This window comes from Boleophthalmus pectinirostris, unplaced genomic scaffold, assembly GCF_026225935.1.
Source record: "Boleophthalmus pectinirostris isolate CB_2022bp ecotype Guang Dong unplaced genomic scaffold, ASM2622593v1 HiC_scaffold_18, whole genome shotgun sequence".
Classification (NCBI taxonomy): domain Eukaryota; kingdom Metazoa; phylum Chordata; class Actinopteri; order Gobiiformes; family Gobiidae; genus Boleophthalmus; species Boleophthalmus pectinirostris.
The window spans coordinates 25,817,091-25,838,177 of NW_026571133.1; the positions used below are offsets into that span (position 1 = coordinate 25,817,091).

The 21,087-nt window shown below is 38.3% G+C and overlaps 1 protein-coding gene across 1 annotated transcript in view; it reads left to right on the forward strand.

Moving 5' to 3' along the window:
• The window catches only part of lamc3 (laminin, gamma 3), a 69,150-nt gene extending 50,392 nt beyond the window's left edge, over nucleotides 1-18,758 (forward strand). Inside the window, exons 13-28 of the mRNA XM_055154114.1 lie at nucleotides 6,080-6,268; nucleotides 6,420-6,665; nucleotides 7,198-7,351; nucleotides 7,443-7,585; nucleotides 7,721-7,899; nucleotides 9,298-9,478; nucleotides 10,521-10,783; nucleotides 12,035-12,111; nucleotides 12,392-12,526; nucleotides 13,863-14,082; nucleotides 15,090-15,242; nucleotides 15,819-15,921; nucleotides 16,019-16,221; nucleotides 16,303-16,443; nucleotides 16,533-16,632; nucleotides 17,197-18,758. Of these exons, the coding sequence (XP_055010089.1) occupies nucleotides 6,080-6,268; nucleotides 6,420-6,665; nucleotides 7,198-7,351; nucleotides 7,443-7,585; nucleotides 7,721-7,899; nucleotides 9,298-9,478; nucleotides 10,521-10,783; nucleotides 12,035-12,111; nucleotides 12,392-12,526; nucleotides 13,863-14,082; nucleotides 15,090-15,242; nucleotides 15,819-15,921; nucleotides 16,019-16,221; nucleotides 16,303-16,443; nucleotides 16,533-16,632; nucleotides 17,197-17,459 (2,750 nt within the window). The 3' untranslated portion in view covers nucleotides 17,460-18,758. The remainder of the gene's footprint in view (nucleotides 1-6,079; nucleotides 6,269-6,419; nucleotides 6,666-7,197; nucleotides 7,352-7,442; nucleotides 7,586-7,720; nucleotides 7,900-9,297; nucleotides 9,479-10,520; nucleotides 10,784-12,034; nucleotides 12,112-12,391; nucleotides 12,527-13,862; nucleotides 14,083-15,089; nucleotides 15,243-15,818; nucleotides 15,922-16,018; nucleotides 16,222-16,302; nucleotides 16,444-16,532; nucleotides 16,633-17,196) is intronic.
• The last annotated feature ends 2,329 nt before the right edge of the window (nucleotides 18,759-21,087 follow it).

The following is a 21,087-nucleotide window of genomic DNA, read 5'->3' on the forward strand; positions in this document are numbered from 1 at the left end:
TTTATTTGCAGAAGGGCATCTTTTCTCTCTGAGACTAATGTTTTCTGCGCACTGCCCTTGTTTTAAATAAATAAATAAAAAAGAAGACCAAATCCCCCCCCCGTGTGTCATGGGATCATATTATGTATATACCCAACTACAAACTGTGCAAACATGCTATAATGTATGCAATTATTGTGTTCATTTAGCAGCTCAGTTTTCAATCTCTGAAATATAAATTTTTGTGAAATAAATCCTGATTTTGAATTTGCATATTTTTTTAAAATATTTTTTATCCTGTTTATCTTTTGCTTTTTTTCCCTATACATTGTAAGATGAAGTCACTTCTTCAATATAAAGGTAAAACTAGGCGCAAATGCCTGAAAATGTTTCATATTTGTAGGTAAAGATAAAAACACTGCACCTTCTACTTTGGTCTCATTCTGCAAAACCCACTTCCGACATGAGGCACATCTGCGGGCCCACGCTGCCAGCATATCTGTGTTAAATTAGAGAGCATCAAACAGTCCCGCCAGCAGATTTAGCCCTGCTCGTGCCCCTCAGGCCCTGTGAGCTGCACTCCAAATTTTTCTCTCTGTCTGGGCCGCTCTATTTCGGTTTTGTTTTCATTCGGCTTGTTCATTAAGGCTGGGTGTTCACATGCATTAGTAAATAGGTTTCCTTGGCCCAGAGCCTTTTTAATGTTCCACTGGGCAGAAGATAGAAGTTAAGCCTTCTGGAAAAAACATTTTGAAAAGAAGTGCATGACAGTGCATTCACTGTACATATTTGTGTTGTTTCTCTATCTGCAGCTGTCGGACTATTTTTGTGCTTGTCAAACCATACCTATACCACACCAAATACCTGCTGTATTTGTTTTGATTGGCTGTAGTCTTTTGGAATTTACTTTATAGTGCAGCAATAGCAAAATCAAATAATGGATGGAACATAATTGATGATAATTGATAATTGATTAAAATGGCAAGGTATCTGGGATAATGAGGGATGCATGCACTTTGCCACCCTGTTTTCATATTATACCCCCCAAAATATGTACTTTTTTCTGGTAATATACAGTGTTCATATTAGTTTAGGGGTTAAATGAATCATATTAACATGATAAAAATTAAAATAACTGATGCATTCCTTTTTTTGTGAATAGCTACTAATTATTAGCATAATTACCTTTACATGTAATTTACATTCTATATTGCTATTAGATTCTAATATTTAAAGTAGTTTGTGACTTGGTTGGGTGCTAACTCTGATCTAGTTTAAAGCGTGTTTACTTAACTCTAGCTCATTATGATATTTATTATGATATTTATATTTGGATTCATTTATTTTTGTAGGCTTTGTTTGGAAAGCCCGTCATTCTCTTTTCAGCCAGACCTCCCAGAACACGGATGAGATTCTGTGATTCAGTAAATACTCTTGATATTCAATGGAGAAAGAATATAATGGTAACACGCTTTGATACACGTCTAAAGAACTTTTATATCTCAAGCAACTAAAAACTGAAAAACAATGATGACGCCAATTTTAGCGGATACTCTCAACGGAAAAGAGAGCAGAATGATTCACAGCAGAACAGATGTGAGAGTGCTGTATTTATTTTATGGTGAGTGTCCATGCCCTTGCTGCTATCACTTATTGATGTATTCCAATATATTCCATCTCTCAACAAGAGGTGTGTGTTAATGAAGTGCATTAGACATGAAGGCGTTGGAGACTCTACAATATGAGATGGGAACGTAGAATGAGTGGAAGTAGAATGAGGTTTTTGTGTTGCTGCTCTCTTCAATACTCTATGTGTGTCTAAAGGGACCTGCAGATGAGTTTGTACTGGGTTGGAGTGATATCTGTAAAGCTATATGGTGACTGCATTGAGAACTGAGAAGGTGCGTAGCTGATTTTTTAAAAGTGCTGTAAGATGAATCTAAAAACTGAAAACTTTTTTTTTTCTGAAAAAAGTTTTAGCAGGTAAATGTAAAAAAGAAAAAAAAGTTTCAGGCCTTATGTCAATACAATACATGTAGGTATTACAGCTAAAATGTTTCCTCATTTCACAGTTTGCTTGTTTTATCTCATGACTTACAATGAGTTGTAGCTGTGCTGAATTAATAACTGTAGTATTAAATACAAAATATAATCTTACTCAAATTATGAGTGAAAACCAGTTGGTCATAGCAAATTGTTATTAGAATATTGCACTTGCAAACTGATTAAACATATGACAGCTCAGACCATTGGTGGCCCCTCGCAGGACCCTCTTCCATTTGCATAAATCCCATGCCATGTTAGTGTGGATTATGCTGTTTTCTGCATTGTGTTCACTCTCACCTGGGGGAGGATATTGTTCTTCGAATTCTGCAGTGCCTTTAATACAGTCCAGCTCTTTCTGCTGAGTGAGGAGCTCGTCAGGATGGGTGTCAGCTCCTCAACTGTCTCCTGTCTGATAACTTGGTCAGTAATGTAGCAGCTCCCCAGGGTACAGTCCTGTCTCAGTTCCTGTTCACTCTGTACACCTCTGATTTCCAGTACAGCTCTAGGTCCTGCCACTTGCAGAAGTTCTCTGATTACTCTGCAGTGGTTGGGTGTGTCAGAGATGGACAGGAATTGGAGTACAGTACACTGATTGCAAATTTTGTGGAGTGGTTCCTTGCAAACTATCTACTCCTGAACCCTGACAAGACCAAGGAACTGGTGATTGACTTCAGGAGGAAGAGGACACCAGTGGAGTCAAGGTCATCCAGGGCCATGACGTGGAAATTGTGGACTGCTACAAGTACCTTGAAGTCCATGTGGACAACAGGCTGATCTTGAGGGACAATAGTAATGCTGTGTACAGGAAGGGCATGAGTAGACCCAACTTCCTGAAAAAGTTCAGGTCTTTCAATGTGTGCAGGAAGTTACTGGAGATCTTCTATCAGTCTGTGGTGGCCAACACCCTGTAGGGGGGAGCAACACCAGCAAAAGGGACATTGGATGGATCGACAAACTCATCTATAAAACTGGTCATATGATCAGCTGTGAGCTGGAGGCATTTGTCACAGTGATGGACAGGAGGACACTGGACAAACTGCTCTCCATCAGGGACACTCGTGCTCACCCACTGCACCAAACTATGGAGGGACAGAGGAGCTCATTTTTCAACAGGCCCCTACAGCTCTGCTTAAACAGTCAGAGATACAGGACTACACTCAGAACATACTCCATACAACGGTACATACAACTCACCCTTATGTAAACAATAACTTGCTATTTTTGCTACTTATATCAAATTCATTATTATCATTTGTATTTTTACTCTTGTTATTATAATATATTATATTATATTTTATTATATTGTGCTGTGTGAGCTACTGTGCCCAAATACATTTCCCTTGTGGATCAATAAAGTTTGTTTAAGTCTAAGTCTAACTCATTTTGACTGTCACTTCAGTGAAGATGTGCACTGGGGTCTCCTCCATAACAGATAAGATAGGGCTGTATTGAGATTTGTCACAGTCTCCACAGAGATTGCACTTCATTAGGGGGGCAAATGAATGGCCTTGGATTCATTGATAAAATGATACTGCGGGGATGTTACAGTATATGTTGTAACATAATAACTCTGATTAGCACAGCCATGAGGGGAAAGTCATATGAATAACCAGTGCCCCAGAACATTCATTCATTGGACCACAGTTTGTGATGCATGCCGTTAGCTTTTCTATGCTGCAGCCGATGGAATGATAATAGTGTCGGGGTGGTCCTGTGTGGCGCCGCTGCCTCATATCACACTCAGTCATCTTCACACCCGGTAAAGTCAGCACATTTCAGCGGACATTAAATTTGGCACGGCTCATTGGGGATCGACACCACGCACCATCAGTGTCATTGTGAAATCCTAGAAAGATTCACTTCTTTATTCTCAGGATGGTCATTACAGCGTAAATACACCAATGAAATGACTACCCGCTTAATCCCAAGTGCGTTCATTGACTGACTTTGTCGAAAGACTGACACGGTGAAGAATGTGTCAAACATCAAGAAGAATTGGATATGTGGGCATAAAGAGGGCCTCTTAAAGTCAAAGTACTACAATGAAATGTGTCTTTTTTTATGCAAAAATGTCAAAATTATATGTCTGTATGAATAATATTGAGCAATGATTGTGTTGATATGATCCTTTTTACATTTTTAACCCATAAATCTGATAATGGTCCATTTTAAATAGTTAATATTTTGATAGTTAATAGTTTGATTACTTTAGTATTTCTTGTTCCAAGTTGAAAACACCTTATTTAGTGAAGGGAGACATTGGTCGCAATGACCCCATAACTTAAGGCAAGAATTTTCTTTAGTCTGATATGCAGTGCTGTGAGCTGACTTCCTAATGCAATGGCAAAGAGCCTCTTGCTGAATCACACTGTAGGCTATGAGGGGAGTAATGGAGAATTTTAATGAGAACTCGCTAAAATTGCATGCCCCAGGATTATTTGCACTGCACTGGAAACGTGTTGGTGTTCTCTTCAAAATCCCCACTATTGTTTTGGTAATCATTTGAGAATATTTGAAATAAAAAAGAAATTTAAATCATTTGTAAATTTTCTATTATTGGATTGTGAATACACAGGGAGGAAAAGATCGTTGCAGTGCTGAATACCAATTTACAGCACAAAGCTCTACAAAAGCTGTTATTATTTTGCAACAGTCTAAAATGCATAAATGTTGATTAAAATTTAATGAATGTCTGCTCTTTGTGACTCAGTATAAGCTTCTCAGTCATACATTAGCTCACACAATTATGTTTTTCATTGGGATTTTGCTGTTCAGTTATTGCTCTTTGCGTGTGGTTTAAGCTTTAGTCAGTCAGTTATTAAATTAAATGCCTCCACAATATTTGACGTTAAATTGTCTGTTTTGAAGCTGCAGAGCACATTTGAGATGTCACGTGTGGAAGTAACTAAAGCTTTAAACTAAAATTTCCTTAAAGTCCTTCTATGACTCATAGTATCTTTTGTTTTGTTTACTAGTGTGGTATTTATGGGTAGCGTTATTATGTTATCCGTTGCTTGCTGCTGAACTGAATTTAAATTATGTGTATTGGAGAGGAATGAAAGTTGGGATTTGGTCGATAAAAAATCTGAAATCGTGCTGTTTTTTTCATATCATACCAATCCTTTCAAGTAATTTACGCACTGAAGCCTTGCTTAAGAAAACTGTTTGTTTTTAGGACTTCATAGAAATGGTAATCTCTCACACATGGGACAGGAAATGCTTTACTACTTGAAGGTTTCTAGACCACATTTCCCAGAGCAATTATACCCAGGGTGAATCTAGTTGTCTCATGCTCTCTGTGGTGGGTTATCTGGGATGCTTCCTTATACCAGTCTAGCCCTTGGTGTCTGCAAAGAAGCACTGCGGACATGGACACAGAAACACAGCGCCCTCTGGTGGAGCTGAGGGAAACGCCATCACAACCATTCATAAAGTCTGATGGTCTGTACAGAAGCAGTGTTGTACAGAGTTCATTGTGCTGGGTACCTTCTGTTTTTGATTTGTTCCAATCAATCAATGTCAAAATAAAAAAATAAAAACACTCAAAAGTTTACTTTTGCCGGCTTTATGTTTTAGAAACTACAGTGCAAAAATAAGGCATTCTATAACAATTATTCTGCTAAACTATAGGTTATGAAAGTGCAATACATTACAATAAATGGCAATAAAATGTCTTATTAACATGTAGAGATGGCCATTTTCCATCTTTGTAACTACTTCAACAAATATGCAATTGTAAGAACCCAGTCAGTGTATTTCTACCTAGTAATATTGGCCATTAAACACAAACCATTTTAATTTTCATCATTCTCACTCAGAATGTTCAAGTAGCTTTCATGTAGTTCAAACAATAATCAGGCTTCAAATAAGCTGATAATGATTCCCACCATTCTGAGCCCAGTAAATTTAACCTTTTATGTTTTTACCCTACATAAAGCCCTTAAGACGTATGCCTACATTTGAATGTCCACAAACAAACAGACTTCTGAACCACTCTGACCGAGCATTACTTTGGACATGTCAGCTCTAATTGTGATCCTTTGGTCTGTTTCAGGTGTGTGTGACTGCACTGATTTCACTACAGGGTTGACCTGTGAGCTGTGCCTCGATGGTTACTATGGCAACGCTCTGATTGGCACTCCTGGCGACTGTCATCCTTGCCCTTGCCCGGACCACACCAGCTGTGCTCAAATTGCAGGGACGGGACAGGTGGTCTGCACCAACTGCCCTACAGGACAGACAGGTGAAGCTAGCACTAGAAACGTCAAATTATTATGATGGCACTCCACTGTGATGTTACATGCTAAAGGAGAAAAACATATTTGATGAAAGGCTTTGGACACTCACTGTTTTTTATTACATTATGACAAGTCTTCAACTCTGCATTTACATAGGAACCCGCTGCCAGATGTGTGAAGATGGTTACTATGGTGACCCCCTTGGACAGTCTGGACACGTTCGACCCTGCGTCAGATGCGAGTGCAATGATAACGTAGACTTGAACGCATTAGGCATATGTGACCACATCACCGGGAGATGCCTTAAATGCCTTGGACACACAGAGGGTGACCACTGCCAACGATGTCAGCCAGGTTTCTACGGTGACGCTCTGAGTCAAACTATCTTCGAAAAATGCAAACGTAAGAGAAAATGCTTATCAGTTATAAATGTTTATTGTGGCTAAAACAATTAAAATATCATCACTAGAAACGTCAAGAAATCTGTATGAAAAATGAAACTCTTATATGCAATTATATTAATGTTTCTCTATGAAATAGCTATCACCAGGATTTCAGAAAAACTTTTATTTATGTGCTTGGGACTGAGTGACAATGTTCCAAATTTTGCTTGCCAGATATTGTGATTATTAGTATAAAAAAATACAAGCTCTTAAATGTTTATTATATTTGACAGCTTCCATTAAAAATATCCTAATAGGCTTGGCTAATTAATTCACAAGTTTAAATATAACAGCATGCATGAGTCATAAGACTCACAGAAATCCCACAAAGCACAGCCATTATTAAATGTCTGAAATCATAAATTTGTCAAATTAAAAGCAAACAAGTCTTTACCTATAATTATTATCTTGATTTGGTGACAGCCTTTTCTTAGGGACAAGTCATTTGTGACACCAAGCTCGTAATAATTAGGTGCCATCAATGTCTGTAGCCTGCAGGTGCAATCCTGGTGGTACGTTTGGACTCGCTAATGAATGCCACCCACAGACAGGAGACTGTCTATGCCTCAGTCATGTGACCGGACGCAACTGCAGCTCTTGTGAAGTGGGATTCTTCAACCTACAGCCAGGTTTGGGATGTGAAAGGTAAACATTCACAATATAAGCAAATGTGCCAAATAAATGCTCCAAACAGGCATGTAAAACTGTGAAACTGCTTTTGCTTTCCTTCTTTTAGATGTAAGTGTAATCCAATTGGCTCATCATCATCTGCATGTCATCCAGTCACAGGCCAGTGTGTGTGTAGAGCAGGAGTGGAGGGGAGGCTGTGTGAGACTTGCCGCCCCGGTTTTTTTGGATTCTCCTCACGCGGCTGTAGAGGTACAGGACTGCTTGGAGAATCACAACTGCAATCTAATCCTTTAATGCATTGTCTAATACAAAACACACACAAACAGCTCCAGTCTCCTTACTTGTTTTTCTATGACCAAACTCATTGTCTTCTCCTCTCTGTAGCTTGTAACTGTGACCCTATGGGGTCCATATCCATGCAGTGTCACAGCAACGGCACCTGCCACTGTCGACCAGGCTTTGTGGGGTATAAGTGTGACAAATGTGAAATGAACTACTTCCACAACAAGGTTATGCACCAGTGTGAAGAATGCCCTGTTTGCTATGGTCTTGTCAAAAAACAGGTAAAGAGAACCAAAGCTACATACTACTAGATTTTGCAAAATTCTGATGATAGTAAAGATTTTTTAAAGATAAACTATGTTCAGAGATCTTCTGTAAGAAACTGTAGTATCCCAGTTTTTTATTATTTGATTTTTGATTTAGTTTTTTTTTTTTTTTTTTTTTTTTTTTTTTAATAAAAGACGTTTCTGTGATTGTCTGTTTGTTCAGGCTATTGGTAATCTTGTAGCTGGGTAAGAATAGCTTCCTTTTCTATAGTTCTCTCCTAATACTTATGCAGCATCTACCTGACTGTATATGAGGTATATTTTGCTCTTGCAAAACCATAGCCCATCTGGCTCTTTTAAGCAGATTGCTGGAAAACAATGGATGTGCATTGGGTAAGAAAGACATTTGGCCTAATGATCTCCTGTGCTGCGATTCTGTCCCTTCAGATTTGTTGCCTACTCGGTACGCTTGTTAAAGTGCTCCACCTATGCATTTGCCTTGAGAGACCAATCTAATAACATGGACATATTTTGTCTTTTGCTCCCGCTAATGCTTCATTGTTCATTTTACCTGGTGGAACACAAGCTCTGATTTCCACAGCGTTAGCAATTCAGGCTACATCCAAGACTTGTCTGCTGTGAATACCTGCTATTACTCTCACTGTCCTCAGCCTCCCTCCGCTCTCCTTTTATGTTGTTCACATTTTCTCTTCGTCTCGCATACAGGAAACAGAAAGACTAACAAGCATAGTAACACAAAGGTGGAAATTGTAAAAAATTTGGGATCAATCATAAAAGATAGAATTCTGAAACTTGAAATAAAATGCAATGGATATAAAAATAATGAAATAATATACTATGGTTCCCGGTCCTAGGCAATTGTTATAAAACAGATTTGGACATTGTGAATCACAGATGAGAACATTACAGCTACAAAGCTGAATCCAGGGAGAATGTGAGTTAGCTTGTTAAGCCATGTTATTTCAGGTGCAGTGCGTTTTCCTGTTTGATAGAGATGACATAATTTTTAGAACTGCGGAGCCAGGGTCAAAAAGTTGTTGTCAGTTAAGGACACAAGTGCATGTTCAGACAAGGATTTCAATTTTCTTAAAAAGTCTAATCAGGTTTTGTTGTGCTGGCTATGCACACAACAGTGTGAGCAAGCATGGTTATAAAAAGCACATTCTTCCTTTATCATGTTGTTGATATTCATTTATTCATTGCTTTTTGTAGAAATACTACATTTTGATGTTATGGTGTACCAAGAATCAGAGTCTTATCTCAATCCTGGTGTCTGAATGAATGCACACACATTTTGATAGATTGATTTGTTGTGGTTGCAGACCTGTTTTATATGTGTGTTGAGTATTTTCATTGTGGCTGTGAGGGTGATAAATGTGGTTGCTTTTACAGGCAGAAAAGCTGCAGACTCAACTGCAGGATTTGGAGAAGCTGCTGGCTCAGTTTGATTGCAAAGGTAGATCTGGGAGGCAGCCTCACCTGCTCAAGTATCAGAGAAGCAAGCTTTACGGGTATGAGCACCAAGGGGAGGATACTCTTCCCAACGCTCTGGAGGATTTCCTGGCTTTCCAAGGTACGCATGTCTTAGTTACTCTCTCAGTCAAATGTGGAATGTTAGAAGACACATGAAATACACAAATGAGGAATAATATAATGAACGTGTAGTATATTTTCATTTAACAGTAGAAATGGTGTGGAAGATTGAGAACAATGTTAGCTGGATTGAGAACACTGTTGTTGCACAATACCACAGAAAATTACTGTCTCAGCTGTAGGTACTGCTGCTAGTTGTGTGTCAAAATACACAATGCAACATTTATGGGCTGCCTTACAACCTTTAGGCAAGTAGTTATATTGTTAAGCCTAGTATTTGTCTGCAAGGCAATAAAACATTGTTCCATGACTAAGAATTGTAGCACCTCTGGCGTTTTCTCCCTCTTAAAAAAAAGGGATTGAATCAGGAGGCGGCAACACAAAACCTCCCCCAATTACTTTAATACCATGCTAATATATCCTCATTATCTTCAGGACCAAAAGTGCTCACAGGCTCAGCCACGCAGACCAAATGGAGACAAATCATAACAATATAGCACTTGCCATCATGTGACCACTTCTATGCCTATTATGATCATAGCTGTATTAACGTTATATTATATATTAAAACATTAAGAGATACAAGACCACCTCCATTACATTGCTGTGTTGTAAAATAACAAATTAATGAGCTATATAATATGGTTATGTGGGTTTGCTGCTGTCAAACACCTTTCACTTACTCACTAACTGAAATAGACATTGTCAGAGTAAAACAAAATACAGTGACAACCTTTCCAACATATTGCTGAAATTGCTTTATATTGGCTCTACTGCCAGTCAGTCTGCACACAATACCAAATAAAAGGAAATCCATTTGGCACAAACATCTGGACATATGCTTTCTGTTTGTCAATTCAAAAGAAAAAAGATAAACTTGTCTATGTCTGGATTCCCACAGCGAATTAAAGAGATGTTTTGAGAATGCAACCACAAAGAGGAGCCAGACAAATGAGCTGAGTGAAATAATCCGTGAAAGCCTTACTGTGAATTTATTTGCCATGTGTTCATTGTTCTCACAGAAGCTCGGGAGGCCTTCATAAAACAATTTGCCTCACTGGAAGCGTCCACGGGAATGCTCTCTGCCCAGTTACATAGCATTACGGCAACTTTGAACTGCACCAACGCCAGAGGTCTGACACAGGAAGGAGACGAAGGGTGGAAAGAGAAGAGAGAAAATGAAGGAATAAGAACTGCTGTGTGTCAAACATTCACCAGTACTGGGATCATGATCACAGCATCACAGAGGCGACTAAAGCAAGCGACATTAGACATGGATGGCATGGTGGGTAAATAGTTTCATTTACAAAGTGTTCAAATTCATTAATCTTACAAAAGAAAAAATATCGCCCCAGATTATGCTATTTCTACTTTCTATTTGCAGCCTCTGAGCAGACACACTAAAAATTGATATTACATTACGGTTACATTGCATACTAACTTAGCTCATTATTAACATTAACTCAGTAAATCAAACTGTATTGAATAAGGATGCTGAGTTTGCATTATTTACATGTTTAATAGTTTCCTATATGCAAGTTAAACACTGTCCTATATGCAATTTTACCCAAACCTTTTATTTTTACTATATGGTAATAAAATGTTGCTTTATTTACCTTTATTTACCAATGTCTTGCTTTAAAACACTTCTGAACACCACAGGTGGCATGTCGTGTGGTGGTCTCGTGTACTCTGCACACTAGAATGGCTTGTACTATCGATTTCTTGTCCTCATTTGGGATGCTGCAGTTTAATACTCTTCGCAGAGCTCCTCAGTATAGATCCACATAGGCCCTCAAAGCAAAACAATATTTCTGCCTCACACCGCACCCCACTCTGAGAAACTGTCTTCATAAGAAAGTGTTTGATGGACGTTTAAATTAACAGCTTGTTCTTTCCTTTCTGCAAGGCCTTTCTTGTCATCTTTTGGGACACCATAATGAATTTCTTTGCCTTTTTATTCACACTGAGAGGGATGAGGGTGCACATTTTGGAAATATATCTGCATTTAGTGTGTGCGTGTTGACATACCTTCCCAGCCCTTATCACTTGGTTAAGCCCGGCGCTGCAGCAATTTAATTCCATATTAATAAACACAGCAGCACAACAAAATATTATGCAGTTCTGTTGTTTATCCCGTTTTTCTTTTTTTTTCTTTCTTTTTATTTGCATATTTCACCATTAAATGTCACCCAGGGAAACATTCTGTATGCATAACATTTATTTTTATTTGGGAGTAAACTAGACGGTCGATATAAATTGGCTGTATTTACAATTGCTTCACCTATGAACTATGTAAATGTGTACAATATATTTGAGTTAAAGCCCCTTTAAACAGTATTTCAAAAAGCCATCCCAATGATTTACGCTGCTGTCATATAGATTATTTATTTGCAGGTGAACATGTGTTCCTAAATAGCCAGTTAGCTGATAACATCCATTTACTGTACTGTATAATGATGGGGATAGAGATACCAACATACATATTAGAAATTAGATCTTCCTCTTTATGGTTTTCTGTGTGCATGTGTTTCAGGTCATTCCTTTTGAGATGCCATCACGGCCTAACAAGTGGAACATTATGGTCAATGATTCACATGAGCTGATGAAAAGGTATGGTATGTCTCATTAATTATTTAAAGCAGACAATTATAAGCAAATATCACCTTGGCCATTACCTCAATTTCTTGAAATTTAGTATGCCTGACATTTATTTTGCTGCCTGGACAATGGTATGCCCTTGGCTGCTCTGGGAATGTTGCTCTATGATGTGATATTTAGAAAAAGCCGTACAGGCTAAAGGAAGTTGTCAGTGCCTGAATCTTCCCCTTCCATCCCACCTCAGGCTGTTTAACGACTCCTGTTCTGACTTCAAATCCATCTTGTCTTGCAGTCACAAAGAGGCAGCAGACCACATTGAGGCCATTGCTAGCAGCACGCTACAAGCTTCAAAGGGGACCTTCACACTCTTGATGGATCTTCTAATGGACAATTCCACAGAGGAGTACATCAGGAACCTCACCATGCAGTAAGCACTAAGCACACCAACACTTGAACAAGCAATAGTCCATTCACATAAACCATGTTTATTGCTAAATTCTTACATGCTCTACGACTCCTTGGATTATTGGTTTTCTCTATGTATATTTTGAACAAGTATACCTATCGCTGTACTACAGTTCAAGGTCTCATTCTTCACAAGAGCCTTAGGAGTAAGACATTTAGCCACAGGGGGATAGCTTCTCTCTCCACTGTAAGCCTATTGCTTTCCTGGATTTTCTGCGCTCCTACTGCATCCTCTAGCGTGAGATTGCTGCGAGGATTATCCAAAATGCTAGACAGAATGATGCAAAATGCCCTCCAGTGGCCATGATGAGAAGAAGAAGCGAGACACTCAAAATTGATTACCCCTCCCCTCCTCTGCTGCCATCACAAACAGTAGTCTGTTTGGTTAAGGACATTTGAGCTAATCTCTAGAATGACACATCTATATTTTGTGCTTCTTATATAATGCCACTCAAGCTATTAGTGCTAAAATGGGTTGTGTAAAATTGAATTCTACATGCATTCTTATTGCTATATATTGGCACTAAGACGATCAAATGAGTTTTACTGATATGATGCAAAACCAGTGACACAAATGATTAAGGCAAGACGAAGTCCGGAATAGACCAGACTTTAGATAACCCCATATAGAGCTCGATATCCCACACACTGTTGTAACTTAGTTTGTTGATAGCAGCTCTCTGGAATGTATTACAAATAGATGCTAGTAAGAGCTTTAGTTTGGAAAGCAGTTTACTATGGAAATCTAGTGCTCAGTAGTATATTTTATGTGGAGGTAATATTTGACTGGATATTTTGTGATAAGATGTACTGACTTGTTCTAAGGCTGAACACAAAGTTGTAACATTAAGTGTCTGTCACCCTATAATACATTTACTTTATTTGGGTGCTAGTCTATATGCCCAAGTGGTTTAGATTTATTCTATCTAATATTTACTCTTGCCCAGTGACATGCCAGTTTAAACTGTCCTGGGATGTCATATTATGTTTTAATCTCACTGACACTTCAATATATATCAATGATATAAATTACTTTTTTATATATGGGACTATAGAGGTCTGGTCTATATGTCATTTATATATGTAATACTTAATCATTATGCACAACTATGAAGGTGGAAAAAGGCCCACTAACATTTAGTTAAATCATGCTCTTTGGTACGTGAATGGCCAATCTTACTCATATAATCAAATACAATCAGGCTGCTCAGAGAAACCCAGTATAGTCACTTTACGTATAATTTCACAATATACTCACTATAACACACTTTTAATGACATGTTTCAAACTGTGTGCAGAATAACCCAAATGCACCAATGGAAGGAGGATCTAGAGGTGCAGGTGAATGAGACTGCAGCCGCACAGAGAGACATGGAGGAGGAGGCTGCCGACTGGAGCGCTGCCCTGAAAAACCTCACATCATCCTTACATCAGCTGGTTGCTGCATCTGTCAGCACATCAGCAGAGCCAGGCCAGGCGTCACTCAACCAAACACTTCAAAGCAACCAAACAACAGCGGTCAGTGTGGATATAACAGAAGCCTATTAAGCACTTTGAGTCAATTTTAGGAAATGCATCTTTAAAAACTGTTGTTAAAAACTGTTTAGATAACTTTTCTTTTTTTGTGACACTAAAATTTATAGTGTTTGTTATGCCACCCATCCATTTACTTCCTCTTATCCGGGGCCAGGTCGGGGGGTAGTAGTCTAAGCAGGGACTCCCAGACTTCCTTCACCCCGGACACTTCCTCCAGCTCCTCCAGGGGGACCCCAAGGCATTCTCAGGCCAGTCAAGAGACATAGTCCCTCCAGCATGCACTGGGTCTTCTTTGGGGCCTCCTCCCGGTGGGACAGGCCTGGAACACCTCCCAAGGGAGGCGTCCAGGATCCGGACCAGATGCATGTGCCACCTCAGCTGGCTGAGAGCTCCCCAGAGCTAGTCTCCATGTCTGGAGATCCAGTTATCGAGGCCCCCCGCCTTCAACTGCCGCGGGGACTGTCGGAGGACGGCCCGACGGCCCTCCTTCGGGCTGAGCCCTGCCACTAGGCATGTTGAGCACTCACCCCAGGCCTGGCTCCAGGGTGGGGCCCCGGTACCACCAATCTGGGTGACGTCACTGGCCTCTGAATCTTGTACATCATAAAGGGCATCTGAACCGCTCTTAGGCTGACCCATTCCCCAGGACCTCTTTGCCTAGGCTGACCTTACTAGGGGCAGGAAGCCCTCCACAACATAGCTCCAGGGATCGTTTGGGCACTCAAACCCCTCCACCACATTAAGGTGGCGGTTCAAGGAGGGGGTGTTCTTAAATCAGTGCAGGATCAGAATTAGTGTTCATTTATGTTATATTATCATAACATTCAATTATATTTCTGGATGTATCTTTGCATAATTCATAGGTTGCCAATATGTGTATATGAAGCATTTTTTATTTGAGCATTAAACTGTTATTATACTGTTATATTATTTTCAATAATTTTACACAACATTTACTACATTGGTTGTAACAATATATTTGCTTTTAGCTGGACTTGGAGAAAAGGGTAAAAGATATGGACTTTCGCATTGAGACTACAGACAGTCGCTTTGGTGAGATCAGGACCAAGATGGAACCACAAACACAAGCTGCTAATGAGAAATTAGAGATGGGAGAGAAGGTAGATCAATCAATCTATGAGGTATGTTTACCAGACTCGCTGGGGTGTGTGTGTTATTGAATGTTCAATCTTTGGATTGTTTGCTGTTTAATGTGTAATTTTGTATGTAAAAATTATAAAAAATGATTGTGCATGCATGTATCATTGCAATTGGTTTATTTTAAATATTGATCAAACATTGTCAGTGGCAGGCAAAATAAAGGATAAAAGATGTCTCTTCATCATAACAGCATAATAACACAGTAGCAGTGTGTCATAAATATACATAGAATAGAATAGAATACATAGTAGAATGTGTGGAAATTGTGATTGTAACACAGTTGGTGATAAGGAATGTCTGATTGAATACCGGCCTATGCAGTTACTGTGGCTCAAATCCTGAAAGATACTATTTTTGATATGTTAAAGCCTGGTGCAATGCTGTGGATATGCGTTTATATTTAACAAATCGTCCATAGAACATACTAACACAATACTAATAATCAACAGGTGATAGTCATGTAATTCTACATTGCTATTTCGGCTTGTGTGTGGATTTTAATTATTATTGTTCTACAGTAACTTATTTGGATTTATTTTCACTGTCTTTTTTTCCAGCTGCAAGCTCGTGCACAGGAGGCGAAGATTACAGCACTGTCATCTGTGGTGTCAGGGAAAGAGGTGGAATCAGAGGCAATCGCCCTGCACCGAGGACTGGAATGTGAGTCTTCTTTTTCCACATTTGAATATTTTTCATAAAATTGAACTGTCAAGTGCAAAGACAAACAGTCCAATTTGTTTGCTCTACAATTTCCCAGACATGGTGAAGGAATGGCCCCGGCAGCAGCTCCAAACCAAAGCCGTATTGAAGAAAGAGAGACCACTGAGAGAGAAGGTTCTAGCTGAAGTGAAAAGAAAGGTGGCACAGGTGGAAGAGATTCTTCAACCAGCACTTAAGAACTCCAGTGACGCTGCCAATATCTCTGACACAGCTGAACAAATTGCACAGTCTGTTGCTAAGGTAGTATGACTTTTTTTTGCAGATTTTGGCTCATTATTTTTAGTTAATAGTTTTTCAGGTACCACTTCCATCTGTGCACAGGAATCGAAAAGCCTTGTGAGTCAAGCCAAGCATACAAAGACAGCATCCGCTCACCTCAGCTCACATATAGATTCTGTAGTGCGCAGGTTGATTGAGCAAGAGATGTTAAGCCCAAAAAACAATTCTCAGCTCTTCAATGAGGTACAGATGATGCTGACCAGCACGGTCCATGCATGTTGATCTTTTGTGTTTAGATAAAGCATTATTCATTAGATTTTCTATTTTGCCAGCCTGAAGTGTCGCTGAAAAAAGTAAAGGAGCACATGAAGTTGGCCACGATCCAGTTAGAAGCCTATTCTGCTACACTAACTGAACTAATCAGCAAAATTGGTATGTATTTTTTTCCTCAGAGGATTTCCAATATGGCTACCTTTTAGTCTTGCATGCCTAAGATGCCCATAAATCTTCATTATACCTCAAATGTCATATCACTAAAGATTTCTGTGCTCTTTAATGGCTCATTTAACATGGAAATATTTCTCACACTTTTATCCCCACAGTAAAGTAAGAATAACTGCTGTTCATAGAGACCTTTGCTTTGGAATTTAAAAGTACTGAGATAAATTAGATTTTACTGCCTGACCTCAACATTAAAAGTCATTATCCTTAATGGGGTAATGCATTGTATAATTTGAGAAATTAATAAGGAAGTAAGAGTTTTGTGTATCTTGGCTATTTTCTGTAAGATTACACAACTCATTAGAAAACTGAATAGGGTACAAGAAAGATAGAAAAACAAATTAAAGACATAGTCTGTGTTGAAATTAGTAATAATATAACTTGGGTTGTATTATAATATTTATAATATTTGGATTAAAGAGTCTGATAACTGAATTATATTTTTTTATGTTTACTGAATAGAACCATTTTGTCTCTGTTTCTGTGTGTATGCAGATGGGAGCATACCCCTGGAGCGATTTGATCGCATTTTGAACAACACAGCTCAGCGACTGAACATGCTCCGCGGGAGTGTGGAGAACCCTGCACTGACACTAAAGATCCACAAGTTGAAATCAGCTGCTAAAGAACAACAGACTCATCTGTCCCTCATTGAGCAGGACATACATGAGATCACAGTGGAGAGAGACAGTCTGAGGGATATAGCCTTGAATTTACCTCAGTCCTGCTCTCAAATCTCAGAGCCAAGGAAGGTCTAACTGTGGGGGATGATGATGGCTATATTAATTCACTGTGGCCGCAGTCCGTCGGCACCTCTTGTGGAATTTATAGACTTGTGATTTTTTATTTTCACTGTCACTGAGTAACCCGGTTGAATAATAGAGGACAAAATATGAACAAAGCCAAATATAAAATTGCAAAAGAAATATAATAAACAGGTAGCATTCACCAAAGACTAGGTGGACTTAGCAGCACAATTCTTTATAACTTGTTAAAAATAAAGCCTAATAATAAAACGCTAATAAGAAATATAAGCATGTATTTAAAAAAAATAAACATTGTAATAAAAAAAAAAACTATTGTCTATTTAAGAGCAGCTGGTATTTACCGTGAATTACATACTAATATTGGGTGATCAGCCTTTTTCTGATGATGATATGCTCACCATTATTGAAACCCACAAACCCATATTTTGGTCCAACTTTTTACTGACTCATTTTACCTGAATAGAGCAGATTCCTTGACAAAAGCTAATTCTTACACCTAACTTAAGGGCGAGATGCTTAAAAAAAGCTGTTATGTGAGTGCACCAATTAATAGTATCAGAGATCCTGTGTGTCTGAATTTTCATCAGGTTGGTACATTCATTTTCACCTGAGCTCTTTTTCATCGGCCTGAATTAATTCATAATTAGTCCTGTAACCTCAAAGAAGTTGGGTTCAACCTTACAGCAGACAACCTGTGTTCAATCCTCCCAATAAATTTTAACCCATCATTTCCAGACATATGGTTACAAGCATAGTCCACTAATTTAGAATTTGGCATATTTGCAAGTGTTCATACTTTTTATTGCATATTTTGGTTTATGGTACACACAATGCCATCAGATGTTTGTTTTATTTCTGATGATACTAAAATGTATAGCTATAGTTGTTTATGTATGTTTAAAAAAAATTCTCATTCTAGTGATTGGGCAGATTTCATTGGGAAATACAAATAAAAATGTGAGCCTGACAGTACCTCACATGCTGGCTAGATGTATGCTTGTGAATATTTACTGTTCAAGTCATGCTGTTGGTAACTGTAAACATGAGTTTGAGGTCTCAAAAGCTGATGCTGCAGTGTGCACAGCCTGCATATATCACGCGCAGGCTGCCTCTGCCTTGTGATTTGTTGCTGCCCAGGGGCTTGTACTCTCAGTGTTTATAGCCAATATTGCCAGGTTACCAGTTCAAGCGTCAGCGCTGCTCGTGCTCCAGTCATTTGTCAAATGTTGCAGACAAGAAAAACTGCTCTCAGATTTCGATGATGTGACACAAGTGTCAGAGTTATGCATATCTGCCCTAACAGTCTATAAACGTGTCTTTGTGCAGTGGAGAGGCTGAGATCAACACAAGTGGTCTTTTCACAACTTCCACTTTGGCTTTTAAATATGTATCCACACAGGATTTCTTAAAAGCCCTAGAACACTCTTTTCCTTTGGTCATTTTCCATGAAGATTTCAGAATCAAATGACATCTGTTTTTGTAGGCTATGTGAACTATCTTGGCTCACAGTTTATTTCTGCACTTTCTGTAATAAGTTATCACATATTAAATTGGATTGAAGAAAACTTCTATTTCAAAGAATTACAATGTCTAGACAGAAATGCTGTCTTTATACAACCACTTGTGGTGTGAAAGCAAAGTTAGAATTCACATAATAATCATTAATTACAAAAAGCTCAATTTCTGACCCTACCTCTAACACTAACTTGACTTCCTCAAAATTAAAAATGTCAAAATGTATCATTATATTCATACCACATATTCTTGTAATATCCAACTGCAACTGCAATATTCTGCAATGTTCCCTTTTGAAATCAGCTGCTAGCATTTATGACTCAAAACAGCAGCTCAGCAGAAGGCCTCCTACTTGCCTGAAACAAACAAAAAAACAAACAAACAAACAAACAAAACAAAAAACAGCAATTCTGCTATTCCACTTTCATTTTTATGAAGGCATTACTTCCCCGTTAAGTATTTGCATGTTACCGCTGCTGTTTATTGCTTGCTCATAATTTTGCTGAGACTATAAAAGCAATTGTGTTTATCAGCTAACAGAAGATAAAACCTGGTGTGTTCTTTTTTCTATTATATGACATTTTCAATGTTGTTTTGAATAACAATATGTTCAAGGGTGATATATAGTCTATAAACCATTTTAAATTTGACAAAATATATCAAAATATTTGAAGGAATAATATTGTATGTTTTATAGTTGTACAGAGAACTACTTTTTCACTCTATAGGAAAAAAAAAAAAATGCTAGAAAAGTCAGTGTTATGTATGAGCTTATACCAGACACCTGTCTCCTTCTACTCCCCCTCCTGTGTTCAGGTGCATCCTTGAAAACCATGTCAGATTACCTAAAATGGGAAAGATGCTGAATTATTAATGGATGCAACGATATCTGTCAAATTAGCAGACTTAAAATCCACATAAATCTGTGGGAAAATGTGTCAGTAAAAGCAGCTGTCAGGGCGGACATAGCAGCTCAAATCCTTAACATCAAAGATAGTTAGTGACATAACCCCTGCTGCGCCTCTCATCCCGCTGCACAGCCGGTCGCCAAATGAGAGCAGGAATGCAAGCTAAATTTAAGTGGCCCCAAAATCTGTTCCCCGCTAGGACTACCACTCTTCATGCTCTGGAAATATAATTGTTGACTTTCTCATTATTTTGTAAGACCCAAAAGTGCAATGCCAAACAGGAATCTGAATGAGGATCACATTTAAATATAGATTCTCCCTGCGGTCTCAAGCTTTCTCAGGGCATTGTGAGAAGAGGATTCCTTTGTTTTGTGAGATGTAAGTGGACATCTAGACAGAATTTGAAAAATGATAATTATTATTTTAATAGCTTTTCTGCAAATGTGTTAAAAATTATCAGTGCATATACAGTATATTGCCTTCTGGGTGAGCACTATTAAGGCTATGATGTGGAAATGCACTTTCAGCTATTGCCTACAGTAGTTACCAACCCTTTCCTGTTGTTTACCAGATTGAAACAATAATGTCATATAACAATTGAAAATTGCTTTGTTGATTGAAAATCAGTGGTTACTAAATATATTAACAAACAATAATCAATACAATGTTATTTAATTTATTTAAAATGCATCCCCTCATTATAATACATTATTCTTGAATTATTTTCTGCTGACTTTGTGAGCATGTGCACAGATTGGTCTTCTATACACTTTCAGCTATCTTGATTGTCTTTTTAAACCACTGCTGGTTTATAGAGACAAAATATTTAGTTTAACTCTCTGTTCTGTTGCCTATTGTAGATTTAAAAATAAATAAATAAATAATGAATTAAATGTAATTATTTAATTCAGTTTATAGCCAACTTCAGCTTCACATGGATGGGATGATTTTGAAATGTTTTTGAATCTCAGTTGCAACAGTAGGTCTATATCAAATGTGTAATAGCTTGGCTATATTTAGTGATAAGGGTAGTGATCATTTAGATTAGACTGGTGTACAGCTACATACATTTCTTATTACTGACCGACACATACACATACACATACACACACACACACACACACACACACACATATGCACACCCCAATGCACACACACACACACACACACATTTTTTTTTACTGTATTACTAGAAT